The 24,133-nt window shown below is 38.9% G+C and overlaps 1 protein-coding gene across 1 annotated transcript in view; it reads right to left on the reverse strand.

Moving 5' to 3' along the window:
* FAT3 (FAT atypical cadherin 3) overlaps nucleotides 1-24,133 on the reverse strand; it is a 428,576-nt gene that overhangs the window by 65,219 nt on the left and 339,224 nt on the right. Inside the window, exons 11-16 of the mRNA XM_035542387.2 lie at nucleotides 23,175-23,450; nucleotides 21,405-21,615; nucleotides 14,435-18,508; nucleotides 7,424-7,620; nucleotides 6,166-6,319; nucleotides 4,473-4,706 (exon numbers count right to left, since the gene is read on the reverse strand). Of these exons, the coding sequence (XP_035398280.1) occupies nucleotides 4,473-4,706; nucleotides 6,166-6,319; nucleotides 7,424-7,620; nucleotides 14,435-18,508; nucleotides 21,405-21,615; nucleotides 23,175-23,450 (5,146 nt within the window). The remainder of the gene's footprint in view (nucleotides 1-4,472; nucleotides 4,707-6,165; nucleotides 6,320-7,423; nucleotides 7,621-14,434; nucleotides 18,509-21,404; nucleotides 21,616-23,174; nucleotides 23,451-24,133) is intronic.

Consider the following 24,133-nt stretch of genomic DNA (forward strand, 5'->3'; position numbering starts at 1 on the left):
AATCAATGTTGCCTTCAGTATTTTCATGTGCCATTATGCATTATACAGAAAATTGCTCTTTAATCAGGTTGTGACCGCCTTGCCTGCTTCTCTGCGATCTCACCTGGCAGCACTTAACTCTTCCCTGTGTGGCACAGCTTGGTGTGCAACAGGCTCACTTGCCCTAATTCCTTCAAGAGCAAAGCCCATTGACGATACAGCTGAAATCTTGACTAGTTTACTTCCATACACATGTTGCTGGAAATGGTCACCCACTGAACCACCTTGTGTTGTGCTCACCAACACTTTGATGCAGGCAAGTGTTTCGTTTTGTCTGCAGGCAACTGTTTTGTTTCATAAACCCCAGAGTGCTATGTCCCTTGGTCATTATTTTACAAGTATTTAGTTTTTATTCTTTTAATTGATTCTTCAGTTTTCTTGTTGACCTGAACAAGAGTACAAGAAGGAAAATATGATATAATACTTTTACTGCACAACCCTCCTGGGGGTAGATACACTCCAGACTGGACTGACTGAAATCTAAAGGAGAGTCTACATTACCATTCTTCCCTAGGGAAAAAAAAAAAACAAAAAACAAACAAACAAACAAACAAACAAACAAAAAAAAACATTTCTTATTTCCTGTGCACCTGCCTTACAAGTGTACATGGTAAGGGATTTTATTGTATTTTTTTGGCAAACCTAGTCTTTATTGGAACATCAAAATTCATTGAGGCCTAAGACTGCTGGGAAAGCATCAGTTTTGTCATAGATTTATTTCAAATCCAAGTTAAAGTTTTCCATCAGAAGCAGAAAGCAAATGGCCTCCTTCCCCCAGTTCACCAGCTTCCCCAGCAGCCCACCGGGCAGATGATGGGCCACAGTCTGCTCCCCTGCACTTCGTGGTGGAGGGCAGGGTTAGAGAGCAGATGTCTCCCAACAGAAGGTCAAATGGCTTCCCCAGAAGGGCTCAGTCCCTTCTGCTGCAGTTCTTCCACTTTACATGAAGAGGTGAATAATTAGTTTCCCACACCGAGAACCAGGACTATTAAAAGCTTGATTGATTAAAACTCTCCACATTAAAGGCACTAATCAGAGGGCTACAGAATCTGTCTCGTAAATCTTGGCCCAAGGAGTATTTAACTCTACACAACTCTTTAAAAAATGCACAGCCAAACTCAAGCACAATTGACCTGTATAACCTGTCTGCATAAACTTACCTAAGATAGCCTCAAATATTATCCCAGCTCTCTGAATTAGGCTTTCAACACCCATTTTCTCCCTCTAACCTACTTGAGTACTGCAGCTTCAAATACTGAGTTTGTTTCTGATCATTCATGAAAAAAATCAGATCTCTGCTTTTCCCTACTTTTGTCAGAATACGTGGTAATTTTTGCTTTTTGTTCAGCCTTCTTTTCTTTCCCTAAACGAGCCAAGCTCACGTGTACCTGTGCTACACCCACAGAGCCTTGAGGGGCATCACATGGCCAACATGGGACTCACGTGTCCTGGACAATGCACCCAGCTCTGTGCTGTGAGGCTTGCAGGCTTGCAACCAGCTCAGTTCATCTCATTTTGAGGAGCTACTCCAAGCACACAGTGTACACACACACATTGAATGTTCAGTTCACAGAATTGCCTAAACATAAAAGTTTTCCCAGACAGCACTGCCACCTTTTTGCTGCCTGCAAGTACCATAACCTGCTTTAGTTATAGCCCAGGAGAAATACCTATGGCCAGAAGAAGGAAAAAAAAGCTTCAGTGACACAACTCAGTACAAATCCTGCACAACTCAGACTGCAGCACTGTATGCAGGCAATAAAACATGAGCAGCACTGAAAATGATTATGGACCTGCAATTCAGGTAGTAATTTGGGCTCCAGGTTTATTTTGATGTTTATCAGCCTTCTAATTTTGTGTTTGCCACAAAGTCCCATGTACGTTTTCTCAGTGTTGCTGCTCTAGCATAACCCTAATTCCTTTGAAACAGGCTGATATTGCAGTTGTCTGATGAGCTTGCTCAGATAATTACGCATCAGTGTTCATGCCAGCTTTTCTTCTGCCCTAATTTGAACAGAATGGAGTAATTTGGCACTTTGATTTGAAGACAGTGGGAGGTGGAAAATCTACCTGCTTCCTGTGAACTCCTCTAACAAACTGTAAAATCAGCACTTGTCCTTCATTTCTTAGTTTGCACATGTCGAAACCTGATGGTGGCAAGTTAGTAGGAAGTATTACCTTGTGGAAATATTAAGGTTTTCCAATGGAAAAAAGGATGGGAGAAAATATTGTTTTATAATAAAATTATCAATATTTTAACAAAGGGATATGTGTATCCACTCTCTCCTCTAAGCATTCATTTAACTTAAGATGCCTAGATACATGGAGAGGTTAAATGGAAACCAACTTGCATGCTACTACAGTTAAGTTCTCAATAGCTAAACCTTTTTTTTTCTCTTTCTTTTTTTTTTTTTTTTTTTTTTTTCCTGCTGAATACTGTGAAGAAAAATCACAGCTCTCCTTCAATGTGTCCAGGTGGCACAGGCAGTTTCTAAGCATGTAACCAAATTACAAATATATGAAACAACTTATGTTCCAGTCCTGAAAACTCCCAGAATATTATGAGTTCAGGAACTTTAAGAGACAAAGACACAAAGCAGATACAACACTATTTTCCTGTTACCTAGAAATTATCTTAATTATCCGGCAGTGTCTGACGACAATATTTCCACTTTTATGTTAAATGCTGTTTAGTTGCAGGCAGTTGCAGACCACAAATTGACTTATCTCAAGTTTTATCTCAATGGATTCTACATCAATATTCTTACGCTTATGGTACCTGGTTCTCCAAAACCTAGAGCATAAGCACTGTCAAATTTTAAGATGGATTGTAAAATGTTTCCTGAATGTCAAAAATTGATTTGTATGATGATTCCCAGCTTCATTTATGTTTTTAGGATAACTCTCCACAGGACCCTACAGGAATATCGTATCCCATGGAGAATATCAATAATGTATTTCTACTCTGCGTTGGGAACATTACACTACGTAAACTTTATCATTTTGCAGCAACAGGAATCAGTGATTTTGGTATCAATAGAATAAATAGTATTAATAGAACAGTAATTAATATAAAATCATATTTTAGAGACCAGAGTCACTTTTATATGATAATGTCTTGTCTGATTTTCAAGTCTAGTCATTAAAGGAAGGGTATACCCTTTTCTAATTCATCCCTCTCTTTAACTTATCTTGTTTCAGAAAGAAGATGTAGCAATTAGATCGTTTTTTTTTTTTTTTTTTTTTTTTTTTTTCATAGCTAACCATCTTATTATGCAAAGTTGGTGCTAACAGGAACTTTTATTGACAACTTTCAACTCTAATCCCCTGTGTCTCTCCACTCCTTGAATGTCATCTCACCTATGAGAGAAATGGTAATAAAGACAACAATGGAAACCAACAACACTGGGTGTTCAGACTTCAGTAGCTAACTACCAGTAATTGGCTCTTCACTGCAGGACAGTGTCATAAGTTTTAATAGTGATTTTTCAGCCAAGCATATAATGCAGCACTTCACAGATACTTTAATGAATGCTTTCTGCTCCTTTACTGATTACTGTATATTTACACTATCAACCTTAGTAAAAACTGAGACTTCCAGCATGTACTGTACTTAAAAAAATATATATTAAATTAATTATTTTTTATCATTCAGTGAAAGGTCTGCTTTTTATGTGAAGCTACTTAAGCCACAGTTTTTACAAAACATCTCCAAAACCACAGGAAGAAAAAATAAATTATGGGATTTATTTATTCCAGCTGAAGTGAATAAGCTGAGAACAAAATCTGATATTCATCAGGTTTTACCACTGTGCTATGAAAAATATTTTTAAATATTTATAACTGGGCCTAGATTTCAAGGTTAAGGTCCTCATATAATAAACTATTCCACTTCAAAAGACTCTACACTTAAACAGCTAGACCATTTATAATGTACATTCACAATGTACAACAATAGCTTCATGCTAAGGTAACCAGCTGGAACAAATGGGAGTTAGAGCAGTATAAAACTCTAGCAATATTGTGATTAATCACATATAAGTCCCTACAGCACGTAACTATATTATTTGCCTATGTAGAGGCATGGGCGTCTAAAACCATGGCTCAAGAAAGGAGGTGAGACTGCTGGAGGAAGAAAGTTGGAATTTACCCCAAAAAATTACCACTGATCAAGAGAATAAAAGACTACACACTTCTGTAGCTGCTGCAATGCTTTTTCTTTTTGTAACACCATCATGCCAAGCTTGGCCATGAGCATTTCCAGGTAAAGAAAGAGAAGACAGAAAAATGGGGAGGATCCAGAAACAAAGAGGAAAGGATGAAGAAAGATGAAAGAATGAGGAAAGATGAAAGAAAAATTCATCTGCATTGCAGTTCCACCAACTCAGAGTCTTCCTGAACATTAGTTACTGTTCTCAGTGTTACTCTCTTACCGACATCAGGATCAGTGGCTTGGACTCTTGTTAGCAACGCCTTAGGGGCAGTATTCTCATAGACACATGCGGTGTAGTGATCAGATGAAAACACTGGTGGGTTATCATTCACATCTTCTAAAATAAGATGGATTTCCGATTGGCAGAACCTGCCACCGCCATCCGTAGCTCGGGCAATCAGGTTGTACGCAGGGATTTTCTCTCGGTCAAGTGGGGCTAAGGATTTCAGCTCACCTGAAATTGATTTAAAGCAGCAGTCATCATTACTGCCATAGCAACATCACTAATTCTAGACAGTGGGAGTAGCTCAAAAACATGTACTTAACTGGAATTTACAAGAAGAAAAAACAACCTTGCTTATTCCAATGAACAGATTAAAACATCACAACGGTGTCACTTCTCACTTCTCTCCACCCAACCAAATGAGCTGGCAGCATGAGTGCAGGGAGGACAAGCCACGCATGGTGGCCTTCGAGAATCTGCAACTTCTAAGAGCATAACATGGTATGTTTTTTGAAGTCTGTCTTTTATTACTCTCAAGATTTATAGACTTCAAGACTTAGAAAAGCACCCTGAATCTACTGATGACAGCAGCCATAATGAACTGCAAAATTTTCTAATGCTACCGTTCAAAACAGAACCAATCTCTTCTCCCACATTTTAACCTCCAATCACCTCTGAATTCCTGTAGATGCCTCTGGCATCTAGCTTGAATATGAATTCTTATTCTTATAACACAATAAACATTAGCAGCAAAGACAGTTTCTCACTCGGACTGTGAGAACTTTATCCATGATCCATTTTCCACAGCACTGACAAATGACAGCGAACGTGGCCACATCTGCAAACAGCCATTATTAGTCAAAGAGTAAGTTTTGGTTTATTTTGGTAAAGGGAGTAATTTGCAGTAAAATACAAAATTTGTTCTTAAGGAGTGCAAAACTTCCCTTCCACACACTGCACAGCTCTCCGAATGCCTCTTGTCAGTAGTACTACGACAATATCAGGTGCTGCCTCCTGCTTGCCAGGTGGAGGAGGCATTGCACAGGGATGGACTTAGGCTGTCATAACAGAAACTAAATTCCTAGAAGTAACAGAAGTAACAAAAGAGTGGGATTTTTATTCATGGAAAAATTATTTTATTTAGCTTTACTTTATGACAAGCACAAAATCTGGACCTTAGCAGAGATAAGCATCTTTTTGCAGATGCTATGCCAAATGAACAACACCTTTGTAGCACTCCCCTGTGCCCACAAATTCATTACTGATATCCTTTCTCCACTCAAGTCTGGGTATAAAAAGAATGTTGTTGTTACATGGTATAAAAACCAGTAATTCCAGATCAGGGTGGAAGACATAAAGTCTAAATGTGAAGGAGGACCTTGCTGGCAGGTTCCCCTTTTCTTCACCAAGACAACTCCAGGACAAGGGCCCCATGCCTCTGACCTAACTTGAGGTCTGGCTGGGAAACAAAAGGGTCAGTTTCTGCTGCCCTGAATACAACGCTCAACCCGGCCAACAAACATGTCCCTCCTCCCTCCTGCAATCACCACCTCCAAAGTGGTCATCCATGCCTGTCAGAACTGGAACTGGCTGATAACCAAATGTAACCTAACTCCAGTTAAGGAAACTGGTACCCGCTGAAGCTGAGGGATTAAGAAGGCTATCTGAAAACATTTAGTTGTCATCTTACCATTTTCTGGATCTAAGAAAAATTTATTGTTCCCAGGACCGTAGAGAGAGTAGCGAATTTCACCATTGGACCCAATGTCAGCATCTTTAGCTTTGATTTTTAGAATGACTTTGTTTGATGGAATATCTTCAGGAAACAGTGCTGTGTATGCAACCTAGAGAAAAAAAAAAACAAAAACAAAAACAAAACAAAACAAAAAAAAACACAGAAATGTAAGCTATGCAATAACAGTATTTTATAGCTATCTTACAACTTTTTTTTTTCTAAAAAACTCTCTGTAGTGCATTTTTCTATACAGGAAACAATTTTCCTTTATGTAATACAGTCCTAGAAATTCACAGCACTGCTAAGCCTTGAGGTGTTACAAAAACAATGCCATTATGACTCTTAACAGGACTAGTCTTAGGTGTAAAATGCAGTCACATTTTCTGTCTTCCATTTCTTTCATCAACACCCATGAAATGGATAAGTGTGCTAATGAAGACAGCTGTTTTTATCACATCATCCAGCAGTGTTGAGGGAGATACAGATTGTGATTCCCTGGAGTGATGCTTGCAATGACAATGGTCCATCAGTGATAATGTAATGATGGGAATTACATATGTGTATACATACGGATATATATAAGTAAGATTCTGTAAGCTGTACTGTTAAGGAAATCTAGTTTTCATAGTGCCTTTTGTTTCACGTACACCTTCCTATCACAGTAATACTGGTTTCCCACATTGCCTCTCCATAGAATAAGAGACAGCTGATGCTGTGAAAGCTGTGGTCAGGCTATAGTGCATACTGCATGCATGCCTGACAGCTTGAGAGTAAGCTATATTCTACCTTTTTCACTGTGTCTCTGGCTGCTAGCCACCTGACACATTCGGGAAGGCTGGAGTTAGATTAGACTGAAGACATTTCCACACTGATCGTGAAGGAAAAGTCTTTTTTTTTTTTTTTTTTTTTTTTGTAGGGGGCAGTGGCTGTCCCATAGCAGTGCCTCCTCACAACCCTTTTTATTTTAGAAAGCCAGGTAAGACCACAGTGCAGAAGATGGAGGAGACTCCTCCACTGCCTTTGCTAGGCCATTATCCTTTCACCTTGGTTTCACAAGACTGTTGAATCCTGCTTCCCTCCAGGTTACTCTAGATCCTTCACCTAAGACCTTCAGGATGAAAATGGGCATATCCTGTAAACACAACAGTGGTATCCACTGGGAAACCATCACTTCCAGCACCACAGCAGATTGCAGAGGGTGTTGCTAACTCACCCGCTCACAGACTGGGTTGTTATCATTAACGTCAGTGACCGTCACTTCCACAGCAGCTTGGGTTACAAAGAGGCCATCCGTGGCGGTGATGTTCAGGTAATAAACATCTTGTTCCTCCCGATCTAGTGGCCTTTTTACATAAACCTTCCATTCGTTCTGAACCAGTCCCAGAGCAAACTTCCCTTTGGGATTCCCTCCTGCAATGAGACAAGCAACACACAACAGGTTAGGGCATCCCTCCAGGGCTCCCACCTGATTTAAGCACAAATACAGACTCATCTTAGAGGACCAGGAATATGCAATTGTCATTTGTTTCCCGGTGACAGGTGCTTTCAAACTTGCAGATTCAGGAAATCTGTAATGAGATTATGTTCCCTGTGTTTATTGCCCCCCAAACGGCTTGTATGAAAGTGAACCAATAACTTTCAGCGGAAACAAAATCCATTTAGCAGAGCTGAAGATGATCTCTTGTTTAGTTCCCCTTAAGGGCAATCAAATTCAAACTGTGAACAATCAATAGTCCTCTCAGGCTGGTACAATTGTCTTTCCACTTAGTCTCGGGAGAGGATGTAATACACCGCAGCTCTTGTTACCAAGACAATTTCATTAGCTGTTGATTATGCAATCAAGGACTGGAAGTAGGTTCTATTAAGGAATCCTCTAATGAAAGCTTTATCATACAGCTGTGCCTTTCTTCTGCTCATTAAAATTCTAGTTTTAAAAAAAGTTTACACGACACAAGAAGACACATTAGTATTAAATAGTCCTAACAAGAGGTCATTTGAGGAGCAGTTGGAAGATAAGCACTACAATTAGGTCAAATGTATCAGAGGGTGAGAGCTGGGGAAAGCCAGCAAAGAGTGCAGGAGTCGAAGCAGAACAGCTTTTTATCATGCTGTAACACCAACAGTGAACCTCCTAACGTTGCTCTTCCACATCATTAAACTGCATGGGGGAAAAAGCAGACTGGGAGAGGGAAAGATTTGGTCCACATCATCCTCAGGAAGGAAGGAAGGACATTTCACATGCAGAAGGTACAAGGAATCAAATCAGGGATAGCTCTTTAATGTTTCTGACACTTATTTACACTTTCATTTGAAACAGTACAGTCCTCTGCCAACTCCACGAAGAAACCACCATCAAGCACCTTTCTTTGAGCCTGTTTTCAAACCCCTTGTCAGACCAGACAGAAGATCTTTTAAGCCAACCACCCAGTCTTCTGTGTCCAGTATCCAACATGTTTGGTCCGTATAAAATGTATCTGTACATTTAATAATTTAGGATGGAGCACAAAATAGTTATAGCAAACCCGTATGCTATAGGAACTGAGTAAGGACAAAGAAAAAACCATCACACTGCTCCACTGGGTAAACTTTAATTCCAGCTAACCTGGTACTAACTCTTTTCCCACCATATTAAGCTTTCTCCTGTGCAGAAATGCAATCTGAGAACCGCTATCCATGTTTCTCATGTATAAAAGTGGTATAAAAATATTAAGGGAAAGCTTATTCTTTCTTGTGTCAGGATCAAGAATGTCAAACACGCTAAGTTTGGTTTTGCTCACAACTTATTCAGGGTCCTGACATGTGTCAGGGGATCTGTCTGAGCTTAATGGAAAGACCAGGTTCTTAAACCTTCCTCTCTAGTTTGATGTTTGAGTAAATAAGTGTTTAAAAAAAAAAATCCAACAGAGAAAAAATGTATTTTAAGGGCTGAATGTATTTGAACTGCCTCTGCTGTCAGGAGATTGGGTGTCACTGCTGTTGCTTCTGGTGGCACAATTCTGTCAGTTCCTGGGGACCTTCTTAGCAAAAATAAGGCAGAGAAGATCTGAACTTAAAACTGTGCTTAAAATGAAGCAAAGAAGTGTAATGCACATTTCATGCCTTCTTCGTACATCAAAAAGCAGAAAAGAGGTCATGGGCTGTAATCATGCCTTTTTCATTAGCTACCAACGACAAGATAGACTAGTTTCTGTTTGATATGAAAGCTAAGTTAGTTGAGATGAGCTGAGGAAATCTTTCTCCTTAAGCATCACCATTAGAGCTAAGTGTAATTGTGTCAGAAAACAACGTTGTAATGAAGAAGATTTCCCGAAAATTAGTCAGATATGCATTATAATTATAAAAGGCCCTGTAGTCATATAGAGCACAAAACAGATATATCACAGATATTTGCTGTTGATAGAAAATCAACTTTTTAGGTCACAAAACCAAGCTGATCTCAGTTTTCCCACTGATTTCTACGACAGTTTGGAGTAACCATCACAGGACTCAGACAAACCTTGTTTAACCTATTGTGTGATATAAACTGACTTCTCCTAAAGAGGGTTACTTAGTATGTTGATGTGCACTGCAGGCCAGTCTGAATACAACCCAAGGCAATGTGAAGCTGTCCACTGACTTGAGTCTTAATGTGATTGTCAAAGAAGGTAGACCCCTGCTGATTAACATTAAATTCTCTCTATTCAGCTCAACATCAGCATAAAAAAGCTTAACTCTCTTTTAGCAAAGGCTGTAATCTTATCACAGTGAGCTTAATGTTGTAAACCATTAATAAAAATGGTCTTAAATACTCTTATTTAGCTTCATGATATCAATCAGTGCTTTCCTGCATATTAGTTCTTTTGTAAAAGGAAATGATTAACTGTCCTGAGCTACTATGAGGCAATGCACTCAAGGTATGGATATCCCATTGCTAAGTAAAGAGGAAAGGTAAAATCTAATTAAAATCAGCTGGCGGCTTTTATGGCTGGCAGTAACACTAGCTTGGAGCAATTTTAAAATCACTGTTGCTTTGTTGTTGATGGAATAGCTTTTGAATCACACAGGAATTTTGGGAGTATATATTAAAAAACGGTCCCTGGAATCCCTTTCTCTCCCCACTTCACTAGAAAAGGATTGATTTCAATGGCCAAGAAACCTGTGCAATAAGCAGCAAACATGTGAAACAGTTTATTTGCATGCATTTTTCATGAGTGCTACCTTTCTTCTCTTTTGCTTCTAAGGACTGGCTATATACTTTGTTTTTGGAAGACAAAGGAGGAAGTTGTACTATACAATGTAACAGAAATAATGAGATGTAAACAGTAAGATAATGCCAAGACAATATTCTTAAAAAAAGAAATGCAAAAAAAAAAAAAAAATCCACACTGTGGCCCACGGAACCATTTTCTAGTACTTCTACACGTCTTGATGCAGATCTCATTCTGCAGTGATTAATTAACTTTTTCACTAATATATGTAAGCAGATTCAGTATCCTAGGGGCGTTCTAATTAATTAGTTTTTCACTCTGAATAATGTAGCTTTTCTAAACGGAAGCCTCCTGACTACATGTATTAATGGATTCTTTAAAATCTGTTGGCAGTTTTCTTATGTTCTACTTTGAATGTCACAACAGTGAAGTGCTAGCTACAAAAAACACTCCAGTAACTTTTTAGAATGGCTTTGAGGGTAAAAGAATCAGCATTATCTTTTATCTTTTGTTACTTGAAGTTTAAATAATGCTCTCCCTCCCTCCCTAGTCAGCAAATAGTACAAAGCCAAATCAAGCTCAAGTTTAAGAAAAGAAAGAAAACAGCTAGATACAAATGAAATGCAGAGACACAGTGATCCAAAATAAACGAATCCTGACACACATCATTACTAAAGCACACACAGAGGGAATTATAACAGCTAAAAGGGAACTGCAAGCTAGAAGCCAGCAGTATCAGTTTTCACTGCAATGCTGACCTGGGAGGGAGAACTGAATATTTACTGACTTATTTATTTAGATTCTGTCTTACATTTATGCATCTATTTAGGTACTTTCAATTCCTAATTAGAACTCTGGGCATTTGTGTAACTTAAAATCAATAGGTTTACCCCCACACACCCACCCCCCCACTTTAAGATGTTGCATGTTTACTGAGCTGCCAAAATGATAAACCCAATCCTCTTAGCTTTACTATTGTAAAATATGCATGCTGTTCTTCAGCCTGCAGTACAAGTCCTCCCCAAACATCTAAGCAAACATTTCTCCAGAACTCCAGATTTCAAATATAAAATAGAAGCAAACAAACAGTCACTTTGCTCACATTGGACAATTAGCCCAGCAAAAAAAAAGGACACTGCTTACAATACTAGTTCCTTCTCCCAAAACACTGTCCATCTTCTTGTATTCAGTTGAACCACATTTAACACTATTGTCTGTTCTTACATTTACGTGCCTGATGGAGTCTAATTAACTGAAAACACTTTACGATACCAGCGTCCTAGCAACTGACATTTTTCCACTTGTTTTCCACTGTTAAACCTCAGTAATATCTAGCTGTCTCTAGGCTGGCTAAACATCCTAGCTAAACATTGACATAGCCCTGTTGTTTGTCAAACTACCTCAAGTTATACAGGCAATGAGCTCCAATGAGCCTTCAGAAGGAAACTACTGTGCTTCCTAAGTGCACTTGTGTCACCTAAACTTTCTAATGATTTTCTACTAAGATTTTTATATCACGCTTTTCCTTTGTGAACTTCTCCACTTGTTATCAAACTCCAAATAACAAATGACAAGTGCAAAATTTTTTCCCACTATCAAATGCAGATTAAAATGGCAGTTTGAAAAATGGAGTTTGAAAATGGCAACTACTTGCCAGTAATCATGGAAACTTCTCCTAAAGGGAAGGAGTTCAAAACAGAATATATATTTACCCACCAGAATGCATTTTCCCTTTTCAAAGGTGATCAGAAGGCTGCAATAAGTGTTTGCATTTCTTTAAAAAGTGCAAAGGGCTCTTAAGTGATCACATCTGGCCCAGAATGTTTCTTCCTTTCATCTCCTAAAAGATGATTTTTTTCCATCTCTTTTCTGTGTGCTACTTTTCATGAAGTGTACTTGCACAAAGCTGGTTTTGATGGATCCAAATGTCATTCTCGTAATTTGTCTTCTTTTCCCTTTTTGTCAGTGTCCTGTTTTTCCTTGGAATTTGTTTATTGTATTCATGGAGGTTTCTACAGCTCAAAATGCCTCCAAAAAGATACAACATTTGAATAATCACCTGGCTAATCCATGAAATATTCAAACGCAGTTCCCAAGCTTAATTTGGGGTGAAGTGTGAATAGACTATTTCATTACTTAAACTACACTTTAATATGTTTTAATATCTGAATCAGAAGAACCTAGTTTCTTTCTCTATGTGCATCTCCCATATTCAAGGGATATACTCAGACAGTGGAGTTTCTGAGCTCATATGCTTTAGTAATTGTACAGTAAGCATTAAAGAAAGTTTGGGGCTTTGTCATCTAATGTTTTCAGAAACTAAAAAAAAAAAAAAACAGCAAAATATCTGATATATTTTGAACTGTGGTAAAAATTAAAGTACAGAATGACCTATAGTTTTTGAGTTATATATGACAATTATTCAAAAGTCCAGTTTTTGCTAAATTAACAGCACAGGAATGTGAAGAAAACAGATCAATACATAATTAAAAGCATAATTCATTATAAGAGATGACAAAGTCTTCAGGGCAAAGAAAAAACAGTATCTTTGTCTGATTAACAGGGTATGCTAAAATATTTTTGTTACAAACCTGAAGGGTTTGCGTTTCCTATAGCACCTGCTATACTGGCATCTCAAATACTCAATATTACAAATCACTTCAAATATTACAAAATCACTAAGATGAAGCACTACCTATTTAGTTTAAGATATGTGGAAACTGAGGCACTATCAGATAATGCACCTAGTTTACAGCCTCCAAATCCTGTGCTTTACTCACAAGACTAATTTTTGCCTCTAGTTCTAATATCCTACAACACGTCACACTACAAACATACTAGCTTTTGCAAACCTTCATACTGAATCTAGGCTTTTACGTAAACAGTATGAATTTCTGACTGATTTGGAAATGATGCTACTTCAGATGCATAACACAGGCACTCTGTAGATGATTGGAACATCCCACTTGTCTCTACAAACCATCCCACGAACATTTCCAATTTAATAGCCAACACAGAAGTAGAAGTCTTGTACTCCAGTGCAAAATAAACAAACTGTTATCCTGTGAGTTGTCAGACTTTTCATTTTCGCCCATTGCCTCTACTTGTGTGCAGTCTTGTGTAATTCTAATCCTATCCAGTGAGATATATGTGAACCTGCCCAATAATCTGTTTATTACTGTGTAATTAGTATTAGCTCTTGGACTGTGAAGTTTGGAGGGAGTGACAAAGTTATTCCCTAAAAAAATCTATTGGACAACACAAGCTGTAGGCAGAAAAATAACTGCAGCACCCCGTCACTCATAATACACTCACATAAAATACAGTCTGAATCTAGGAGAAAAGAAGGAAAGAGCAATGTTACCACACTTTGAAAAATATGTTAGTAATGTAATTGAAATAGCCTCATGCTGTATATAACAATGCATAGCAGCTAAATGGCTCTTCAGAGTGGATTACCATTTCCCTAGCCAGAAATCTGGGCTGATAAGAAATGGCATCCCCATCTTCCTCCAAGGTTGCTCCAATGTGCAATTTTCTTAAATAGTGCTATTTTGAAATGGTTCCTACATGCACTCTCCTCTCTCAAAAAGAAAAAGGCTATTCCAAAAATTTTAATGCTTGGAAGTGTGAAGATTTTCTCCTTAAGAATGAAATGGTCTTCTTCCCTTAGCTGAAACATTGTCATGATGTTTTCCAAGCTGACATATTAATTATGATGGGTTGATGGGTCATGCTACATTGCACCGCAGCAAATCATGAAGAATTATTCTGGGAAGCTAGAGAGAGAATCACCTGGACAGACACAGACTGACACAAACACAAACACACATTCCCTTCCCTTCTTCTCAACTTTTCTAGTTGCTGCAAAAGTCTCTCCAAACTAAAGAAAAAAAAAGTTGAAGGGAGATGCATTTGTCTGAGTCACAGTGGTAACTTAGCTGAAACCCTGCTAATTTTTCTCCTTAAAACTGGACACATGCACAGTTCTTCAGTAAAGCTGTTTTTGGGAAGAAAGCAGGCTTTTCTTTTCTTACCTGTAATATGGTAGCTAACCTGCCGGTTGACATCAGATGTGTCTTCATCCCAGGTGCTAAGAACAGCCACAACTTCCCCTGGAGCATCGCTCTCCTTCACTGATCCTCTGTAGACCTCATGCTCAAAGACAGGTGCGTTATCGTTTATGTCTGTCACAGTGACTGAGACCAAGGTGGTTGATGACAAGGATAAGGTTTCCCCCAGATCTGAGGCCACCACTGCAAAAGTGAAGGCAGGATCCTTTTCATGGTCCAGATCCTTCAGTGTGCTAATCCAGCCACTGTTGCTATCAATGGTGAAAGCTTCTGTGATCTTCTCCAGCTCTGATTCCAATGCAAGTGTATAGGTGACCTGCCCATTTGCACTTGAGTCTGCATCAACTGCTTTAACTTGCATAAGTTTTGTTCCTACGGGCATCCCTTCCATTATTATAGCATCATAGCTCACTGTTTCAAATATGGGCTTGTTGTCATTTATATCCAACACCTTCACCTCCACATCCACTGTCAACACAATGTCCACTTTGTCCAATTGAATGGTGGCTGCAACTTTGAAGTGAAAAGCAGAATTTGTCTCGTGGTCAAGCCTCTTATCCAGTTTTAAGAGCCCTGTGTCTTGTTCTATGATGAATACACCATCTTTGTTGTTTTCTGTCAGCTCACCATTAACTGTGCTGTACAAAGCACCCTGATTAGGCGCAACATGCACAATGTCAATAGTACTGCCTATGAGGGTGTCTTCTGCTATGGTGAAAGAATACTGGGGTTGAGAAAAGGAAGGTAAAATGGTTTCTGAAGGTAAAACGTGGATGTAGACAGGAATGAGAGAATGCTTTACAGGAATGCCACCATCAACTGCTTTGACGAAGAATGACAGAACTGTGTTTTTCAGTTGGTTAAAGCTACCCTTGGTGACCATCCATCCATTGTCTGGATCTATTTCAAGCAGATCAGCTACTGAAACCGAGGCCTCACTATAAAGAGAATAGGTAATTCTGGAATTGGCTCCATCATCTGGATCTACTGCTTGCACTTGGGTCACCAAGTAACCTTTCCCAACATCTGCTTTGACGCTTGCTCTGTATTCAACTGTCATGAATTGGGGAGCATTGTCATTCTCATCCACTACTATCACTCTCACAGTGCAGAATGTAGTCCTGCCACCTCCGTCAAGTGCTCTCAGAAATATACCGATGTCACTTTCCAGCAGGTTCTCCCGGTCTAGTCGCTCAGTTGTCAGAATCTGGCCATTGCTATCAATCAAAAATCGGTCCTTGGCAAAGTCATTTATTATGGAATAGCTTATCTGGCCATATACACCTGAATCCCCATCTGTGGCCTTCACATGAAGTACCTTAGTTCCAGGCGCTGCATTTTCTCTAACCTCTGCAACATAAACACTCTGTGAAAACACAGGGCTGTAGAGGTTGGCTCCAAGGATCTGTATATGCACCTGAGCTGTGCTGGTGAACAACCCATCTGAGACAGAGACATTTAGGCTGTACATGGGTTCCATTCGCTGCTTCCGATGGTTGGAAAGGGTGATTACACCGCTCTTGCTATCCATAATGAAACTGGTCCGATCGTTTCCTGATAGGATGCTATACTCCAGTCTGTCAAAATCAGAGCTGTCAGCATCTGAGGCTTGGACGCAAGTCACAAAATGACCCCGAGGTGCCAGTTCACTCACATACGATTCATATATTAGCTGGTTGAAAATTGGAGGGTTGTCATTCATATCTGTTATTGAGATACTAACAAGAACCTCACTGCTAAGTGGTGGGAACCCGTTATCAGTTGCTCTGACTTTCAAGCTGCACTGCTGTATGAGTTCATGATCCAACATACGTGCTGTCAGAATTAGGCCACTTGTGCTGTCTATATGGAAATAATCTGTGCTGTTAAAGGTGTCCTGGACTATCTGATACTGCACAATTTTGTTATTGTCAGAGTCAGCATCAGTAGCAACAACCTGCAATACAGGAGTCCCAATCAAAGATGCTTCAGACAAAGTAGCATTGTAAGCTGACTGATCAAAAACTGGAGGGTTATCATTCACATCATTAACAATCAAGTCCACAGTGACCTCAGCTCGAGCACCAGTGAGGGCATCACTAGCTCGCACCATCAACTTGAAAAGGGAATTTATTTCATAGTCCAGTGGGCTGATGACACTCAGAACTCCAGTATCGAAGTCAATATTAAACTGATTGTAAGGATCTCCATCGACAATGATATAAATGATACCCTGGCCTTCTGGACTGGTTGCATTTATGCTTAAAATTGGTGTGTGAATTTCTACATCTTCATTCACGGAGGCTGTATAGAAGGGCTTGTCAAATACAGGCATTGCTTTGTTAACAATAGTAATGGGGAGCTCTACTGAAGCAGACAGTGATGGGTTGCCACCATCTTTTGCAAGAATGACAACCAAATACTCTATATTAGATAAGTCAGAATTGAAGGCTTCTTTCAGGGTGACACTACCAGTTCCTCTATCAATTTCAAAATGTCCGTAATCTTCCTTCAGAAGATATGACACATCACCATTTTCATCCTTATCCTTATCAATAGCTGTCACTCGATATATCAGGGTACCAGGCTCAGCATCAACTTGCACAGCAGCGTAGTATGGAAGCCCTACAAACACTGGTGCATTGTCATTTATGTCTTCAATGTAAACCCTCACCACCACTCGAGCGACACGAAGGTGATCTAGTTCACGGCTTGCTTCCACCACCAACTCATACAGCTCCTGTTCCTCTCGGTCAAAGGGTATGCCAGTCGTCTGAATGACTCCTGATGTGGGTTTGATTTTAAATTTGTTTCCTGGGTTTAATATGCTATATTTCAAGGGCTCATTAAGACGGTTACCAACAGCATTTACCACAGCGATCTTTGTGATATTGGTGGTGTTTTCTGAGATAGACGTGGAATAAAAATTTTGTGTGAAATGAAGCCCGCTATCCATGGCTTCTTTTACCATTATTGTCACCATAGAAGTGCTATAAAATTTCCCATCAGATACTCTTACTATTAGCATATAATGGTCTTTGGAGAGGCTATTGTTTTTAATGGTGAGTACTCCTGTGCTTGAATCAATCAAAAAATGGTCCAGATTGCCTTCGATTAGACTATATGTGAGTTCAGGAGGGATCTCTGAATCTGGGTCTGTAGCCTTGACTTTGAGAACCTCAACACCAACATATGTGGGCAGAAGCAGGACAGTCTCAAATACTGCCTGGCTGAAGACTGGTGGGTTGTCATTGACATCAGTTACCTCAATCGTTACTTCAACAGGGCTCTCTGCTGTAAGCTGAGGATTTCCACTGTCTCTAACATGCACATGGAAGTGGAAGTGGGCTATTGTTTCATGATCTAAATTTGCAATGGTTCTAATTGCACCTGTGCTGGAATCTACTGTGAAATACTTTTTTGCAGTAGATTCAACGATCTGGTAGACGAGCAAAGCGTTCTGGTTGCTGTCAGCATCAGTGGCACGTATCACAAGGGGGCTGTTATTTGCGCTTCGGACTATGCTATTTACAGGAGCAGCTTCGCTTATGCTGCCTGAGTACTGAGAGAAAAGAAAAACTGGTGGGTTATCATTTTCATCAACAACCTGAATGTTCACAGTGGCATTTGATGCCATCCCTGCCATATTTGTTGCCTGTACAATGAGCTGATAAGAGGAAGCACGTTCATAATCAAGGGTCTTTTGACTGGTGATGACTCCAGAATATGGGTTTATAGCGAAGACTCCATCCACATTCCCATCTTTAACCTCGTAGACTAATGTGGACTGACTGATTGCAGAAAGAGAGATCACAGAAGTACCAATATCCACGTTTTCATTAATCTCAGCTTGATATTCTTTGACAGTGAACTTAGGGTGGGAGTTATCTGCCATTGTCACAGATATCCGTACAATTGCTGTTGCAGAAAGTGGTGGAGAACCTTGGTCAGCCACTTTAACTGAGAGAACAAACTGTCCCATTGTGGTTAAGTCTGGCTCCTTCAGTAATGTAATGATCCCTAAAACTGGTTCGATCTTGAATGTGTTTCCTGTATTTCCTAAAACATAAACATTGCAAGAAAATTAGAAATGAAATACAATGCATTTAAATGATAATTAATAAAGGGCAATTAGCTGCAATTTGTCAAAGACAGTTATTAAAAAAAAAAAAAAGCATAAAATAATTATAATTATTCCAGTCTTTCTTTCTGAAAATCAGGCCATCCCAGTAGGCAGTGCAGGTGTTCAAACGTTCAGAAACTCAGGTGCTGGTGTTTATTACCTTGATTCTCAGTGTCAACATTGGAGCATGTGGTGCATGTATATTACTACCACCAAACTAGGAGAAAGCATCCCTAGATTATGGGAGTTAGTCAAATACATGTACACCTAAGGCAATGAAACTAGATCAGAGGCTAACAAGCCAATTACATGACAAATGGGTAACAACTCAGTCTCTTAACTGAAGGGGATATTATGCAACCGTAGAGAAGATTACAGTAGTTCAAGACTCAAAGAACTGAATATAAAAAGGTTAAAGTGGCATTTAGAAAAATAAAACTGAACAAATAGCATAGAAAAGAGATTAAAGTATCTTGTGGCACAAAGGTTTATCATACGATCTCTGAGGAGGATGAATCTAGATGAATGAGATTTAGTAGAAAATGTCATGAAATGTCTGGTATAACATGCAAGCAGGGATATCACTGCACAAAGGTGAAAACAGTGAGTTTGGATCAAGAACTTTCTTTGGGGTCTTTTTTTTTTTTTTTTTTGCCTACCTCTTCTTTAGCAATACAGATTCACAACTATTGCTATGTATCCCTACCCTGTAATTAGAGATTGCTTTTATTAAGCAAACAGTATTTTGCTGGTTCCTTGAGTGCCTGCTTGAAAGAGGACATTATGTGCATATCTGGCATGAATAAGCATACAGACTCTTTTTCAGAATTTGATTCTAAAAATAAACAGCATGTACTGAGTTACAGCGATTCCAATCATTATAACGTTTCATTTATTTATACTATTTACTTTTATAATAGTATATACTTTTATAATAGTATAATAATAATTTTATATTATTTATACTATTTACTTTTATAATAATTTACTTTTTAAATTTTATTTATACTATTTATTTTAGAGTAATTTATACTCTAAAATGTAGAACTACTTCCAATCCATCCATGAAGTGAAGAGAAATATGTCTCACGAAACTGGTGATAAACAGAGATTTTTTTGAGTGATGATTGCTAGAGGTGCTGTGCACAAAGAAATAAATATGAGCATTGTAGCTGAATACCAAATACATAGAATCCTAAATGAAGTGAGTTAATGTATATTATTTTAAAGATGCAATTCACTATCTGCTGTAAATTCTGGTACTTGGAGGCTAATTTAAGCCACATACTACTGTATGTAGTTCAATACTGGTAGTAGCTTTCTATTTATATCAGTCCTTTCAGATCAGTAAAGTTTACTCTACTAGATAAAACAAAAATTGTGCTATTCACTGAGGAGCTGAGATTCTGCCAGAGCTACAAATTCTCATAAAGATCACAGTATTTGTCCCACTTGCAGACACTACAAATGCTGCTGTAGTTGTTTTGTCAGTGTTTGCTAATACAAAAGATTTGTAGCCACTGATTGCCTTACGTAAGGCCAGAGCTCATTCTTCTCCCTTAGGAATCTGCTATGAAATTAAACAAAAGTTACTTTCTCTACCATTTGCTCTCTTCACATGTAAGGTGATGTAAGTAATTTCCCTGAATGAAGGGGCTGTATACTATCTGAATGCTGCAGTTAAAATTAGTATCCTTAACTGCACAGATTTTATGGATCATACAGCAGCAAAAGGCAGAATTTTGATGCATCTGGGACTTGAACATCTGTGGATAATGAAACTGCGGGAGTGCATGGCTTATAATAAATGGAAGTTTGAAGTCTGACACTGCAGAGAGAACTCGATGAAACAGCAAAAGGCTGTAACAGGAGAGCCTGTAAGAAAGAAAAAAATACCACACAGACTGAAAAAGAATCATCTAATAGCCAAAACATCCTTTCTAATCTTTGTATTTTTTTTTTTATCTGCATCATGTATTCTACTACCAGTGGAATAGAGCCATACTCCTAGCATGTCAGAAGGTTCTTACATTGTGGTGGCACCTAAGGGTGATTGGGTTGGAACCCATCACAGGAACAAGGTGTCAAGAAAAAGCTGCTAACAGGCTTGAAATACAACACTGCCCCAGGAAGCTGTGTGGTCTACTTGGGGTTTGTTCTGCAATATACAGTGTTGTCCTGTCTGGGTATGTGTAAAACATTAAAACAATAAAAACTCCAAAGGTTACAAATTTCCACTTCCTCCTCTCTTTTTCCAGGCACCCGTCTTGGATCTATGCTAATGGTTTAACTTAGAGATAATGCCTAACTTCAGATTCATACGAGTCAGAGAAAGTTGCATTTGCTTGCGCACGTAGCATAGATAATGTGAATTTCCCATGACCTTGCTGTTATACTGGCAGAGAGATGCTTTTGCTGTTTCAGTTTATATGGTGAATATAAATATATGGGGCTTAGCAGCAAAAGCAATTTTATTCTGATATCACTACGCCTTTCCTTAGGCTTCAATTGACATACAGTTGTTTCAAGAGCCATTGCGCCTCTAAACAACTATGGCTTTGCTGGCAGAAATTTTTACTCTCCATGCTCCTCTGATCCTAATGTTGGCAAAGATGCCAAGTTGTACCAGCTGTTGTGGCATTTGTTTATGGAGGATCACTGTGCACTAGACTGAAGCCAACAACCTGAAAACAGTCTCTATCAGCAGCTTTCAATAACTATTTTCCATGATGGTTTTGAAGGAACGACTTAAGAGGTAAAAGGCTCAGTAGCCACCTAGTGAATGTCAACGAGACTCATTGCCGACGCCACGTTTTCAGCTTTTGTCCTAACCTGCTTCAATAGTGTAGATAAGCTCTGCATTTTCTCCTTTATCTTTGTCCAAAGCTGTGACCTGCAAAACTGCTGATCCAATAGCTGCTGATTCGAACACCGAGGCTTCATACAGTGGGCTGGTAAAGTATGGACTGTGGTCATTGGAGTCTTCCACATTTATGATGACTCTGGCCAGGTTTCTTCTGTAAGGGAATTCTTGATCTCGAACCTATGGAACAAGTGCATGATACACTGTTGGTAACCATTTTCTAAAACTTCACAAATATTAGTCACCTGAGTGCTAGTAATGCTTTCAGTTCAGTTGAATACAAAGTAATAATAAATTACATTTGGCCCAAAGAACCTGCAGTCTGAACCACAATCACATATGAGAAACAAGAGATCTGAGAGGTTTTTTTTCAGTTGTGAAAAAATGAATGGTAAGTAAGCATCATGCCATGTAGTTTTGGAATAGCAACCACATGACATCATCAATTCAGTTTTAGGATTGCAATATATCCCTTTTTTTTGTAATACATGTTATATGGTCATGCCCTTATGCTAACACTCCCCACTTTACAGCCTAGTGGTAAACATGCCTTGCACATTGCTCCTTTCAAAGAACTACACACAATTTTACCCACTGTCCTCAGTCAGGTATCAATTGAGCACTCGTATCTGCCAATGGACTCTTTCAGCATTATATATGTACATTCCTTTTTGAAGATGATGATAAAAATAGCAATCAGACTAGGAATAATCTTAAGAACTGCTAAGCACTCCCAATGTTAGCATCATTTATTGCCCTTCTCTCAGCTCCATACTAAAAATCTCAGTACACTGACAATCCTGCCAGCAGCCCTGAAGTTTGGTTCCTGATACATAGAGCAAAAAAAAAACCTACTGCATTAGGTAGAGATCAAACAAAAGCATCAAGAAATGAAACCCTCTGTGGTTCAATTTATATTTCTTTCTAATCCTGCTCACAAAAGAATTTGCAGCTTTTTACACAGTGTGCTCAGACCCCGCTCAGCTCCAGCTCGCTGTGTCTCCCAGCAGCTCTTGAATCCTGGGCTCTCCCACTCAAAGCTGTCCCTGTACCCAATATGTTGTGAGAAGTTCCTTTACAGAACTATTCTGCAGGGCTATTAAGTATTTAAAGAAAATAGCAGACTACAATGTTTAAACGAAGACAGATATTTTTTTTTTAATAACCTCCACTTCACAATATACAACCTTCACTTGAAAACAGAGACTTATGTTCTGTATCTAGGCATACGGAGCAAAAAAAGGTAATTAATTTTCCCTGCATATCCAAACATTTGGAAAATGTAGCTGAAAACTATTTTTATATCACCAGTTTTTGTACTGAAATACGTCCGTAAAAGTAAACTATAAATGAGACTTGTATTCAGAAGGGCTGTAGCATTCTGTATAGCAAGAAAGCCGTTATCTCCCTGTGAATAACTTCTCAAATAACTTTCAGCCTCACTTCAGAAACTCTGAAAATTACCTTGAGTGAGAAGACCAGATGCCAAGAGATTAAATACATTCTTGCTTGCTCTCCCTTGAGATGCCAAATCATTTCATATTAGATACAATGAATTCACAGTAAGATTCACAGAAGTCCAAATAAAAAGGTAAAATAAATACACAGCAGGGCAGGCAAGATGAAATTAATGACTACTTACTGCAGCGGAAGTACTTTGCTCAGGCAAAGAGTGAGGCATGTTTGCACCTGAAACATCAGTGATTGTGTCTTGAGCCAAGTGAATATTGCATTCTTACCATGACATTAAGGATGTGCTTATCTTGAGCTTCGTGGTCTAATCTCTCAGCAGTATAGAGCACCCCAGTGCTGGGATCAATTCTGAATTTTCTCACACTGACTGCATCAATGCTGCTGTGAATAGTGTAGCTCAGCTTATGTTTTTCATCTCTGTCTATGGCTTCAATTTGCAGAATTTCAGTGTCAGGGAGGATATCCTCTGAGATGGTGACATCATAACTTGGTTGAGAGAATTCTGGGCCATTATCATTGTTATCCAACACTTTAATAAGAACCTATAGTTAATAAAAGAAAAAAACATTTGGAGTAATTGAAGTCTAGTCAGACTGCTGAACAGGCACCTGAAGAAATGTAATTTACTGTAGATGGCTGATGATGTTATGCTGCTGTATGGTGGGACTGAGGACCATCATTTAATGTAAAATACTTACTGTTCAGCTCAAAAGAAATAGTGAGGATATGACTTTGGAGGCAAAATGTTCCTAATTACAAGATCTACTTGGAGGCTGATAAAGAAGTCCATGTGGGAGATTTTCCATATCTACAGATTGGAAAATATTCCTGAAATGGTAAATAGTAATGGTTCTGTTGTCCCTTACAAGTGTGCTGGTTACAAGGGACTTCTGCAGCTATTATGGGATTTCCTTTTCCCCTCACTATTAGTAAGGCAATAAAAGAATCCTTTTCAAGTTACTAAAATCCATCTTTTATATGATCAAGAGTAAAAATCCTACGAGTATAGATCCTGTGTTGTTCTCTGCCCTATATAGTGTGTTGGGACTTACTAGCACTATCAAACCATGCCATTAGTGGAGACTCCAAGTTGCTGTTACATCTTAGGCTAACGTCAGGTAACACTTGGCGAGGACAGACCAGGAGTCGCCCTGTCACATTGGTGCCAGCTCACCCCACACTGTCCAGGACAGATAACCTCAAGGTACTGGTGCCAAAGAGGGAT

This window comes from Cygnus atratus, chromosome 1 (genome assembly GCF_013377495.2).
Source record: "Cygnus atratus isolate AKBS03 ecotype Queensland, Australia chromosome 1, CAtr_DNAZoo_HiC_assembly, whole genome shotgun sequence".
NCBI classification, from domain to species: Eukaryota; Metazoa; Chordata; class Aves; order Anseriformes; family Anatidae; genus Cygnus; species Cygnus atratus.